Source organism: Balaenoptera borealis (genome assembly GCF_965194805.1).
Source record: "Balaenoptera borealis genome assembly, chromosome: 2".
In the NCBI taxonomy this organism is placed as follows: domain Eukaryota; kingdom Metazoa; phylum Chordata; class Mammalia; order Artiodactyla; family Balaenopteridae; genus Balaenoptera; species Balaenoptera borealis.
In genome coordinates this window covers 95,914,006-95,926,232 of record NC_138867.1, presented here as the reverse complement: position 1 = coordinate 95,926,232, position 12,227 = coordinate 95,914,006, and the positions used below count along the sequence as shown (strand labels likewise).

General features: G+C 37.0%; 1 protein-coding gene across 3 annotated transcripts in view; it reads left to right on the top strand.

Moving 5' to 3' along the window:
• The window catches only part of PGGT1B (protein geranylgeranyltransferase type I subunit beta), an 84,888-nt gene that overhangs the window by 23,239 nt on the left and 49,422 nt on the right, over positions 1-12,227 (top strand). For all 3 annotated transcript variants that reach the window (XM_082378354.1, XM_082378353.1, XM_082378355.1), the window contains one exon: positions 1,191-1,323. In XM_082378354.1, coding sequence (XP_082234480.1) covers positions 1,191-1,323 — 133 coding nt within the window. The remainder of the gene's footprint in view (positions 1-1,190; positions 1,324-12,227) is intronic.

Below are 12,227 nucleotides of genomic sequence, written 5' to 3'. Positions count from 1 at the left end.
CCTAATCAGTGAAATATTTCTTATGTGAATGAAAATAAAAGTAATCACAATAACAATTCCATTCTTTCTTCGTTCATTTTTCTTTTTTTTAAAGGCGATAATAGATCCATAAATAAATGGTTTAATAGTTTCCGGATAAGGATCTACTTTAATTTACCTTCTGGGTAAAAACAATGGACATTTTTAAGCAGACGTACATTTAGTCTAAACTTTTATGCCTTAAGACATAGTGATGGGGGAAAAAGGGATGAACATTGAATATTATTATATTCTAGTGTAGGTAGTTTCTGTGATATTATTAAAGGATAGAAAAAGTAGTGAGTTCATTAATATTTGATGGTTTGAGTGGTGTGTCTAACAAAAGAGTTTTAAGGTGAAACTTTTTTTTAAGTCTGGGAAGTGATAAAGCAGTAGTGATGCTGTCTAAAGAAAAGACTTTGCAAACAAATCCTGCCACGTTGTTATATCTGTACTCCATCTACTGCTGTCTCTATTTTCCTGTCAGTATTAAAAACACTGCTGTTGATGAGGGGAAAATTAGTGGAAACATATAAGGTAAATTGACATTAATTGGAAATACTGTAAAACTAAATATTTACCTCAGCAAGTACATGTGACTAATTTCTCAATATTTCATTATAATCTTTGGTCACTGTTATCTTATCCTTATTTATAAATAAAAGAATAGACATAAAATACAAACTATTATGTACTTCTCTAAAACTAATTAAATATGTGAAAATTAAAACAATATGATCAGTTAATTAATGGTTATCTATATATACATTGAGAAGAAATTTCACATAAGCAGAACTTGGGCTTGAGAATTTCTTACTACCCAGTAGGTCCCTGCTACTTTTTCTGCTATTAATTCTGAAGCCACTGTGCCATAGCTTTCCATGGCTGAGAGAAAAGAAACTTACTCTGAGTGGTGGCATCTGGGAAAGAGTAACTGTGGTAGTGTGTTAAGCTACCCAGAAATTGAACTTGGGAGTACGGTGTTGATTTAGAGATAGTTTTATATTATTCAGATTAATAGTCCTTTATTGAATAATACAAGTAGTATATGGTTTTTAAATCTGTATTTAGTGATAGCTTTTTCTGTGAGTGAAGACATGAAGTAGGTGTTTCTAACCCCCCTACCAAAAAATAAATTATAGTACAGTGAATCATATGGTTATTATTTTCAGTTTTTGTGCAGTACCTGAAGGCAGTGAAAATGACATGCGATTTGTATACTGTGCTTCCTGTATTTGCTATATGCTCAACAACTGGTCTGGCATGGATATGAAAAAAGCCATCAACTATATTAGAAGAAGTATGGTGAGTTATGTTGATAAATTGACTCTTTGTTTTAAGTTATTACTGCTGATATATGGGGGCTGGGGCATGCCTCATCTCTTCTAGCAATAATTTGGAAATAAGGATAATAAGATTGCTTTCTGGGTACATCATATATCAGAATAGCCATTTAAGAATAATATTCAAGGAAAGTTTGACTCTTTAGCCATTAAATTTTAAATGTAATCTGATTGTGTCCAAAGAAACTGTCTTTAGGAGAAAGAGGTTGGTCAGCCTTAGAAGCAAAAAATAGTAAAATCTCAAAGGTAAATGTTGATAACCTATCTTAGTAGGGATCATTGGGAAGTCGCAGCCAAGCATAAAGGAGAATTACAGTGCCCTTGGTGAGATTATTCCTATATTGGGTGTGAGTTGTGAGTTCCTTAAGCCATTTTGACTAGCAAGATTGACTGGGCTGACAATAGACTTTTGGATCACTTTTGGTTTCTTAATACTTTTATGTGGGTTTTTTTTTTAATCTAAGGTTTATTTTAAGGAGAATATCGAGTAGAAATTTTATTCTTTCACGCAATACAATTTAGTCTTTTTATCAACAATAGTAAGGAAAACTGAGTTTAGTCTCAGCCAGAACTATCCTTTGCTTTACTTTTTAGTCTCTCATATACAACCAGAGAAATAGAGGTGCTGCTTCCCAGGTCTATTTTACTTCCTAAATATGAAATTTTTATAGATTAGAATATTTTAGGCTGTTAATTCAACTTTCACTAGTCCATATTTCAGAACAAAAATGTAAGTTCTTAGAGGAATGGAGTTATTTTTAATTGAATGTGTGAATGTGAATCAGATTTTATAGAATCTATAATAGCACAGGTTTTTAAAAGCCTGTGGAGGCAGAAAGAGGAAACTTTTAAAAGAGTTTTAACATCTTTATTGGAGTATAATTGCTTTACAATGGTGTGTTAGTTTCTGCTTTATAAAAGGAGTTTTAAGAGGAAAGGAGATTTATGTTACAGACAGAGGTGGGAGATATGCATTTTGGCATGAATATTGCAGAAATAACACCATGTTCTTCTCAGTGCATTGTATTTGGAGGTACAACATGTTGATTTGCTCTATTATTGGTGATGTTAACTTTACTCACTTGGTTAAGGTGGTGTATGCCAGATTTTCCTCTGTAAAGTTAGCATTTTTCCCTTTGTAATTATGTAGTATCTCATGGTGAGATACTTGGAGACTATAAATATCCTGTCCCTCATCAAACTTTTATCCACTAGTATTAGTATGCATTGATGATTTTCCAGCTCTATCATTCATTCTGTAATTATCAGTTAAAATTCTACAGTTACAAAAAGCTTTCCCTTCACCTTTATCTACTTATTTATTTATTTAATTTAAACAGGCACTCTAGATTCTTGTTTTACTCAATGGATTATTATCTGTAACTATCATTATTTATTTTGATGCTGTCCCAGATTCAGCCAGCAGAAACCCCTTCACCCCTTCACCCCTTCAGCCAGCAAAAGCCCCTTGTGCCCTTTTGATATGTCCCCTTCATTCTTTGAGCACCTCCTTGTCTTCTGGCACAAGATATTCCAGGTTCATAGTTTAATTTCCCAGCCTCAGTTCTGAAATTAGTCATTTCTTCAAGGAGTTCTAGTTCTTATTGGAGGGTGGTGTTTAGAAACCACGATTTGGGCACAAAATGTGCTTATTGGTACTGGGATATCACTGCTTCTGGCCCCTCTCTCAGAGGTAGGAAATGTATATATGTATACACAGACATCCCCCCTTACACACTTATACACATCTATATCTTTTTCTCTATCTATCTGTCAATCAATCAAAAACCATGAGTTCACACTAATACCTCAAATTTTAATCCAGTACCACTAGGTTCATTTTAACCTTCATCTTTTCATTTGTAACTCCCTTCTCAGACAGTGACAAACCTGGCTCCTATTATCCAGACTGCATTGGTTCTTTTTGTTTAGAGCCTGAAGGTATGTAGTCAAAATGTTATATTTAAGAAACACTTGAGTTACTTCTTTTATTCCCTCCACCCCCAACCTTTAGTTTGTTTATGTTAATTTATTTGAAATAAAGTTGTTTATTTGTTTCTGTTTGGATTCTATTTTAGGATTCTCCCCCAACTTTGTTGATTTTATTTCCTTAATATGTGAAATATTAACTCGGTTCTGAAAGTCATAACTATACAAAAAGTTACATTCAGAGATGTGTAACTCACAGGGCTTCCTGTTCCTTCTATCTCCACCCCCTTCCTAACTCCCATGTTTACCACCTTGTTCCCATTCACTCTGTAGGTAAACGTTCTCATTAGTTTTTGGTTAGGCCTCCCTGTACTTCTTTTTGATGAACAGATATGTACATTTGTATTTCTGCTTTCTTACTCAAAAGAGTACTTTTTTGCAGTTTGCTTTTTTCATTTAACAATATAGCTTGAAAACCACTCTATATCAGGTCATAGAAATTTTCCACATTTTTTTTTAAACAGTTTTGTAGTACTCCATCACGTGCACATGTCATAGCTTTTTCCAACTCCTCTATATATAGGCTACGTATTTTCCAAATGTGAACAATGTTAAAATTCATACCTTCTGCATCTGTGCTTATGTACTGTTGGGGATATAACTTCAGAATAAATTCCTAGCAGTGGAATTACTTGATCAAAAAGTAAATGCATACGGGGGGATTGGTTCAAGGTGGCAGAGTAGAAGGACATGCACTCACTCCCTCTTGCGAGAGCACCAGAATCACAACTAACTGCTGAACAGTCATCGACAGCAAGACACTGGAATTCACCAAAAAAGATACCCCACATCCAAAGACAAAGGAGAAACTGCAGTGAGACGGTCGGTAGGAGGGGCGCAATCACAGTAAAATCAAATCCCATAACTGCTGGGTGGGTGACTCACAAACTGGAAAACAATTACACCACAGAAGTCCACCCACTGGGGTGAAGGTTCTGAGCCCCACGTCAGACTTCCCAACCTAGGGGTCCAGCAATGGGAGGAGGAATTCCCAGAGAATCAGACTTTAAAGGCTAGCGGGATTTGATCCCAGGACTTTGACAGGACTGGGGGTAACAGAGACTCCACTCTTGGAGGGCACACACAAAGTAGTGTGCACATCAGGACCCAGGGAGAAGGGGCAGTGACCCATAAGAGACTGAACCAGACCTACCTGCTAGTGTTGGAGGGTCTCCTGCAGAGGTGGGGGGAGGCTGTGGCTCACCGCGGGGACAAGGACACTGGCAGCAGAAGTTCTGGGAAGTACTCCTTGGCATGAGCCCTCCCGGAGTCCACCATTAGCCCCACCAAAGAGCCTGTAGGCTCCAGTGCTGGGTCGCCTCAGGCCGAACAACCAACAGGGAGGGAACTCAGCCCCACCAATCAGCAAACAAGTGGATTGAAGTTTTACTGAGCTCTGCGCATCAGAGCAAAACCCAGCTCTACCCACCACCAGTCCCTCCCATCAGGGAGCCTGCACAAGTCTCTTAGATAGCCTCATCCACCACAGGGCAGACAGCAGAAGCAAGAACTACAGTCCTGCAGCCTGTGGAACGAAAACCACATACCCAGAAAGATAGACAAGATGAAAAGGCAGAGGACTGTGTACCAGATGAAGGAACAAGATAAAACCCCAGAAAAACAATTAAATGAAGTGGAGATAGGCAACCTTCCAGAAAAAGAATTCAGAATAATGAGAGTGAAGATGATCCAGGACCTCGGAAAAAGAATGGCAGCAAAGATCGAGAAGATGCAAGAAATGTTTAACAACAACCTAGAAGAATTACAGAACAAACAAACTGAGATGAGCAATACAATAACTGAAATGAAAACTACACTAGAAGGAATCAATAGCAGAATAACTGAGGCAGAAGAATGGATAAGTGACCCGGAAGATAGAACGGTGGAATTCATTGCCACGGAACAGAATAAAGAAAAAGGATTGAAAATAAATGAAGACAGCCTAAGAGACCTCTGGGACAACATTAAACGCAACAACATTTACATTATAGGGGTCCCAGAAGGAGAAGAGAGAGAAAGGACCCGAGAAAATATTTGGAGAGATTATAGTATAAAACTTCCCTAACATGGGAAAGGAAATAGCCGCCCAAGTCCAGGAAGCGCAGAGAGTCCCAGGCAGGATAAACCCAAGGAGAAACACGCCGAGACAAATAGTAATCAAATTGGCAAAAATTAAAGACAAACAAAAACTATTAAAAGCAGCAAGGGAGAAACGACAAATAACATACAAGGGAACTCCCATAAGGTTAACAGCTTATTTCTCAGCAGAAACTCTACAAGCCAGAAGGGAGTGGCATGATATTTTAGAGTGATGAAATGGAAAAACCAACAATCAAGATTACTCTACCTGGCAGGGATCTCATTCAGATTCGACAGAGAAATCAAAAGCTTTACAGACAAGCAAAAGCTAAGAGAATTCAGCACCACCAAACCAGCTCTACAATAAATGCTAAAGGAACTTCTCTAAGTGGGAAACACAAGAGAAAAAAAGGACATACAAAAACAAACCCAAAACAATTAAGAAAATAGGAATATACATGTTGATAATTACCTTAAATGTGAATGGATTAAATGCTCCAACCAAAAGACACAGGCTCATTGAATGGATAGAAAAACAAGATCCATATATATGCTGTCTACAAAAGACCCACTTCAGACCTAGGGACACATTCAGACCGAAAGTGAGAGGATGGAAAAAGATATTGCGTGCAGTGGAAATCAATAGAAAGCTGGAGTAGCGATACTCATATCAGATAAAATAGACTTTAAATTAATGAATGTTACAAGAGACAAGAAAGGACACTACCTAATGATCAAGGGACCAAAATCTAAGAAGAAGATAATAACAATTATAAATATATATGCACCCAACATAGGAGCACCTCAATACATAAGGCAGATGCTAAAAGCTATAAAAGAGGAAATCGACAGTAACACAATAATAGTGGGGGACTTTAACACCTCACTTACACCAATGGACAGATCATCCAGACAGAAAATTAAGAGGGAAATGCAAACTTTAAATGACACAATAGACCAGATAGATTTAATTGATATCTATAGGACATTCCGTCTGAAAACAGCAGGTTACACTTTCTTCTCAAGTGCACATGGAACATTCTCAAGGATAGATCACATCTTGCATCACAAATCAAGCCTTGGTAAATTTAAGAAAATTGAAATCATATCAAGCATCTTTTCCAACCACAATGCTATGAGATTAGAAATAAATTACAGTGAAAAAAAACGAAAAAAACACAAACACATGGAGGCTAAACAATATGTTACTAAATAACCAAGAGATCACTGAGGAAATCAGAAAATACTTAGACACAAATGACAACAAAAACACGATGATCCAAAACCTATAAACAATCTAACCTTACACCTAAAGGAACTAGAGAAAGAAGAACAAACAAAACCCGAAGTTAGTAGAAGGAAAGAAATCATAAAGATCAGAGCAGAAATACATGAAATTGAAAAAAAAAAACAGTAGCAAAGATCAATAAATCTGAAAGCTGGTTCTTTGAGAAGGTAAACAAAATTGATAAAACTTTAGCCAGACTCATCAAGAAACAGAGGGAGAGGATGCAAATCAATAAAATTAGAAATGAAAAAGAAGTTACAACAGATACTGCAGAAATACAAAGCATCATAAAAGACTGCTACAACCAAGTCTGTGCTGATAAAATGGACAACCTGGAAGAAATGGACAAATTCTTAGAAAGATATAACCTTCCAAGACTGAACCAGGAAGAAATAGAAAATATGAACAGACCAATCACAAGTAATGAAATTGAAACTGTGATTAAAAATCTTCCAACAACAACAACAACAACAAAAATCTTCCAACAAACAAAAGTCCAGGACCAGATGGCTTCACAGGTGAATTCTATCAAACATTTAGAGAAGAGCTAACACCCATCCTTCTCAAACTCTTCCAGAAAATTGCAGAGGAAGGAGCACTCCCAAACTCATTCTACTAGGCCACCATCACTCTGATACCAAAACCAGACAGAGATCTACAAAAAAAGAAAATTACAGACCAATATCACTGAGGAATATAGATGCAAAACTCCTCAACAAAATACTAGCAAACAGAATCCAACAACACATTACAAGGATCATACACCATGATCCAGTGGGATTTATCCCAGGCATGCAAGGATTCTTCAGCATACGCAAATCAATCAAAGTGATACACCATATTAACAAATTGAAGAATAAAAACCATATGATCATCTCAATAGATACAGAAAAAGTTTTTGACAAAATTCAACACCATTTAGGATAAAAACTCTTCAGAAAGTGGGCATAGAGGGAAAGTACCTCAACATAATAAAAGCCATATACAACAAACCCACAGCAAACATTATTCTCAATGGTGAAAAACTGAAAGCATTTCCTCTAAGATCAGGAACAAGACAAGGATGTCCACTCTCACCACTCTTATTCAACATAATTTTGGAAGTCCTAGCCATGGCAATCAGAGAAGAAAAAGAAATAAAAGGAATACAAATTGGAAAAGAAGAGGTAAAACTGTCACTGTTTGCAGATGACATGATACTATACATAGAAAATCCTAAAGATGCCAGCAGAAAACTACTAGAGCCAATCAATGAATTTGGTGGAGTTGCAGGATACAAAATTAATGCACAGAAATCTCTTGCATTCCTAGACACTAAAACGAAAGATCAGAAAGAGAAATTAAGGAAGCGATCCCATTCACCATTGCAACAAAAAGAATTAAATACCTAGGAATAAACCTACCTAAAGAGGTAAAAGACCTGTACTCAGAAAACTATTAAGACAGTGATGAAAGAAATCAAAGATGACACAGACAGATGGAGAGATATACCATGTTCTTCGATTGGAAGAATCAATATTGTGAAAATGACCATACTACCCAAAGCAATCTACAGATTCAATGCAATCCCTATCAAACTACCAATGGCATTTTTTGCAGAACTAGAACAAAAAATCTTAAAACTTGTATGGAGACACAAAAGACCCCGAACAGCCAAAGCAATCTCGAGGAAAATAAATGATGCTGGAGGAATCAGACTCCCTGACTTCAGACTATACCACAAAGGTACAGTAATCAAGACAGTATGGTACTGGCACAAAAACAGAAATATAGATCAATGGAACAGGATAGAAAGCCCAGAGATTAACCCATGCACCTATGGTCAACTAATCTATGACAAAGGAAGCAAGGCTATACAATGGAGAAAAGACAATTTCTTCAGTAAGTGGTGCTGGGGAAACTGGACAGCTACATGTAAAAGAATGAAATTAGAACACTCCCTAACACCACACACAAAAATAAACTCAAAATGGATTAAAGACCTAAATGTAAGACCAGACACTATCAAACTCTTAGAGGAAAACATAGGAAGAACACTCTGATGTAAATCACAGCAAGATCTTTTTTGATCCACCTCCTAGAGTAATGGAAATAAAAACAAAAATAAGCAAATGGGACCTAATGAAACTTAAAAGCTTTTGCACAGCAAAGGAAACTATAAACAAGACGAAAAGACAACCCTCAGAATGGGAGAACATATTTGCAAACGAAGCAATGGACAAACGATTAATCTGCAAAATATATAAACAGCTCATGCAGCTCAATATTAAAAAAAACAAACACCCCAATCAAAAAATGGGCAGAAGACCTCAATAGACATTTCTCCATAGAAGACATACAGATGGCCAAGAGGCACATGAAAAGTTGCTCAACATCACTAATCGTTAGAGAAATGCAAATCAAAACTACAATGAGGTATCACCTCACACCGGTCAGAATGGCCATCATCAAAAAGTCTACAAACAAGAAATGCTGGAGAGGGTGTGGAGAAAAGGGAACCCTCTTGCACTGTTGGTGGGAATGTAAACTGATACAGCCACTATGGAGAACAGTATGGAGGTTCCTTAGAAAACTAAAAATAGAACTACCATATGATCCAGCAATCCCACTACTGGGCATATACCCTGAGAAAACCATAATTCAAAAAGAGACATGTACCCCAATGTTCATTGCAGCACTATTTGCAATAGCCAGGACATGGAAGCAACCTAAATGTCCATCGGCAGATGAATGGATGAAGAAGATGTGGCACATATATACAATGGAATATTACTCAGCCATAAAAAGAAACGAAATTGAGTCATTTGTAGTGAGGTGGATGGACCTAGAGTCTGTCATCCAGAGTGAAGTAAGTCAGAAAGAGAAAAACAAATACCGTATGCTAACACATATATATGGAATCTAAAAAAAAAAAAATGTTTCTTAACCTAGGGGCAGGACAGGAATAAAGATGCAGATATAGAGAATGGAGGTGAGGACACGGGGAGGGGGCAGGGTAAGCTGGGGCGAAGTGAGAGAGTAGCATTGACATATATACACTACCAAATGCAAAATAGCTAGTGGGGAGCAGCTGCATAGCACAGCGAGAGCAGCTCAGTGCTTTGTGACCACCTAGAGGGGTGGGATAGGGAGGGTGGGAGGGAGGCTCTAGAGGGAGGGGATATGGGGATATATGTATACATATACCTGATTCACTTTGTTATACAGCAGAAACTAACACAACATTGTAAAGCAATTATACTCCAATAAAGATGTTAAAAAAAAGTTCAAGAAGATTTCTCAGAAGGGAAAGATCTGAGTTTCCAGATATCCTGAAAGGATCAGTGAGGGCCCATTATAATGGATGAAAATAGGCTCAAACCCAGGAACATTATTGTAAAATTTCACAACACTGGGACAAAGGGAAGATCCTTCTTTGCCTTGACTCCTAGAGGATGTTCTCCACCTAAACAAAAGAGTAAACCAAGAAAGAGGAAGAGATAAGAAATCCAACTCAGGTGAAAAACATAGGAAGTTCCAAGGTTGATAGTGAAGGGAAGTCCCCAGATGACAGCTCTGCAACAGTATGGAGAGCACTCAACCCAGATAGGACAAGGGTGGAGGAGTGGGGGGCTCTATTCAAGAGAAAGACAGACACTGGTAGGTGTCTAATGGTGGTTGACTGTGTCTATCAGAAGGTGTGTCTGTTAGACGGTCAATACAAAGTAAAACACACAGATGGGGGAAAAGGTAACAGTTAATTTCAGGAAAAATAAGAAGAAAAGAAACAACCATAGTCCACGATGCTCAACTGTGAATTGTATTTTCGTAGACAAGTTACATAATCACAGAAATTGATTTAAGCAAAGTGTAGTATCCTTGGAGCATGGGGCACAGGAACAGAGGGGAATGGGGTGTAAGAGAGTTGGATGCTTATCTACCATAATAAATGATAGAATATGTCTAAAAGTCACATTTTAAAACAATATGATCTAGGCATATTATTTGGAAGCACCAAGATGTATACTCCAGAAGAAATGGCCAAATACTGAAAAGTGGTTGCCTCTGGAAAGGGGTACTGGAGGAGTGTGAGGAATGATGCAGGGAATCACTGTTTTGTTATAAATTTTTGTTGTAAATTTTTCAGTACCATTTAACTTTCTAAATGGTGGATGTGTATACCTTTGATAAAATAAATTTTTTAAAATATGCTTTTTTAGAGTTTTTTTAAAATAATTTTTTAAAAGCATATGTTATGCTTTTTTCAAAATGAAAAAATAAAACAAACATAAAGGGAAAAAAAAAAGAATTACCATATGACCCAGCAATCCCACTGCTGGGCATATACCCAGAGATAGCTATAATTCAAAAAGACACGTGCATCCCAGTGTTCATTGCAGCACTGTTTACAATAGCCTGGTTATGGAAGCAGCCTAAATGCCCATCGACAGACAAATGGATAAAGAAGATGTGGTACATGCATACAATGGAATATTACTCAGCCATAAAAAAGGAACGAAATTGGGTCATTTGCAGAGACATGGATGGACCTAGAGACTGTCATGCAGAGTGAAGTCAGAAAGAGAAAAACAAATATCGTATATTAACGCGTATATGTGGAATCTAGAAAAATGGTACAGATGAACCAGTTTGCAAGGCAGAAATAGGGACACAGATGTAGAGAACAAAAGTATGGACACCAAGGGGGGAAAGCGGGGGGGGGGGGGTATGGTGAATTGAGAGATTGGGAATGACATATATACACCAATATGTATAAAATAGATAACTAATAAGAACCTGATGTATAAAAAAACAAATGCATACATAAAGTTTATCAGATATTGCCCATTTTCTCTACAAAAGGTATGAACCAATTTATATTCCCACCAGTGTATGAGAGTGCCTGTGTCCACACAGTCTCACCAGTAGAATGTGTTGTCACACAGTTTTTATTTTTACCAATGCGATGGGTGAAAAATGGTATCTCAGTGTTTTTAATTTGCATTTATTTTATTAGGAATGAGTTTGACCATTTTCTTAACTTTAGACTGTACAAAGCCATGCCACAGGCCAGATTTAACCTGTAGTCCCCAGTTTGCTGACCCCTACTTGTAGTCCATTACTTTTCCTTTTTCTTTAGGTATTCCAAGTTTGTGTGTTTTCTTTCTTTGCTTAGCTTTCATTTCAACCACTTTCTCTCTGACCCTTTTTACTTCTTTATCTCATTTTTATTCTCTTTGCTCTTTTCAGCCTTTCTTAAATGTCCCTTACTGTGTTTTCCTGAAATCATTTAATTTTTATTTCTTCCTACTGTTTATCCTTTTCATTTTTTAACATTAAATCTCTTTTCATATTCCCAAATGCTTATTTGAGGATATGCAATTGAGTTTGGGGTGCTGTATTACAGTTTTCGTTTGCTTTATCACCATTTATTGGAGGTGAAGGCAGATTTTCCTATGCTGGGATGTTTTCATTTTGATGGTTGTGTTTTCATCTCAGCGTTACTTTGTGTAGATTTGCCTTTTACTGTT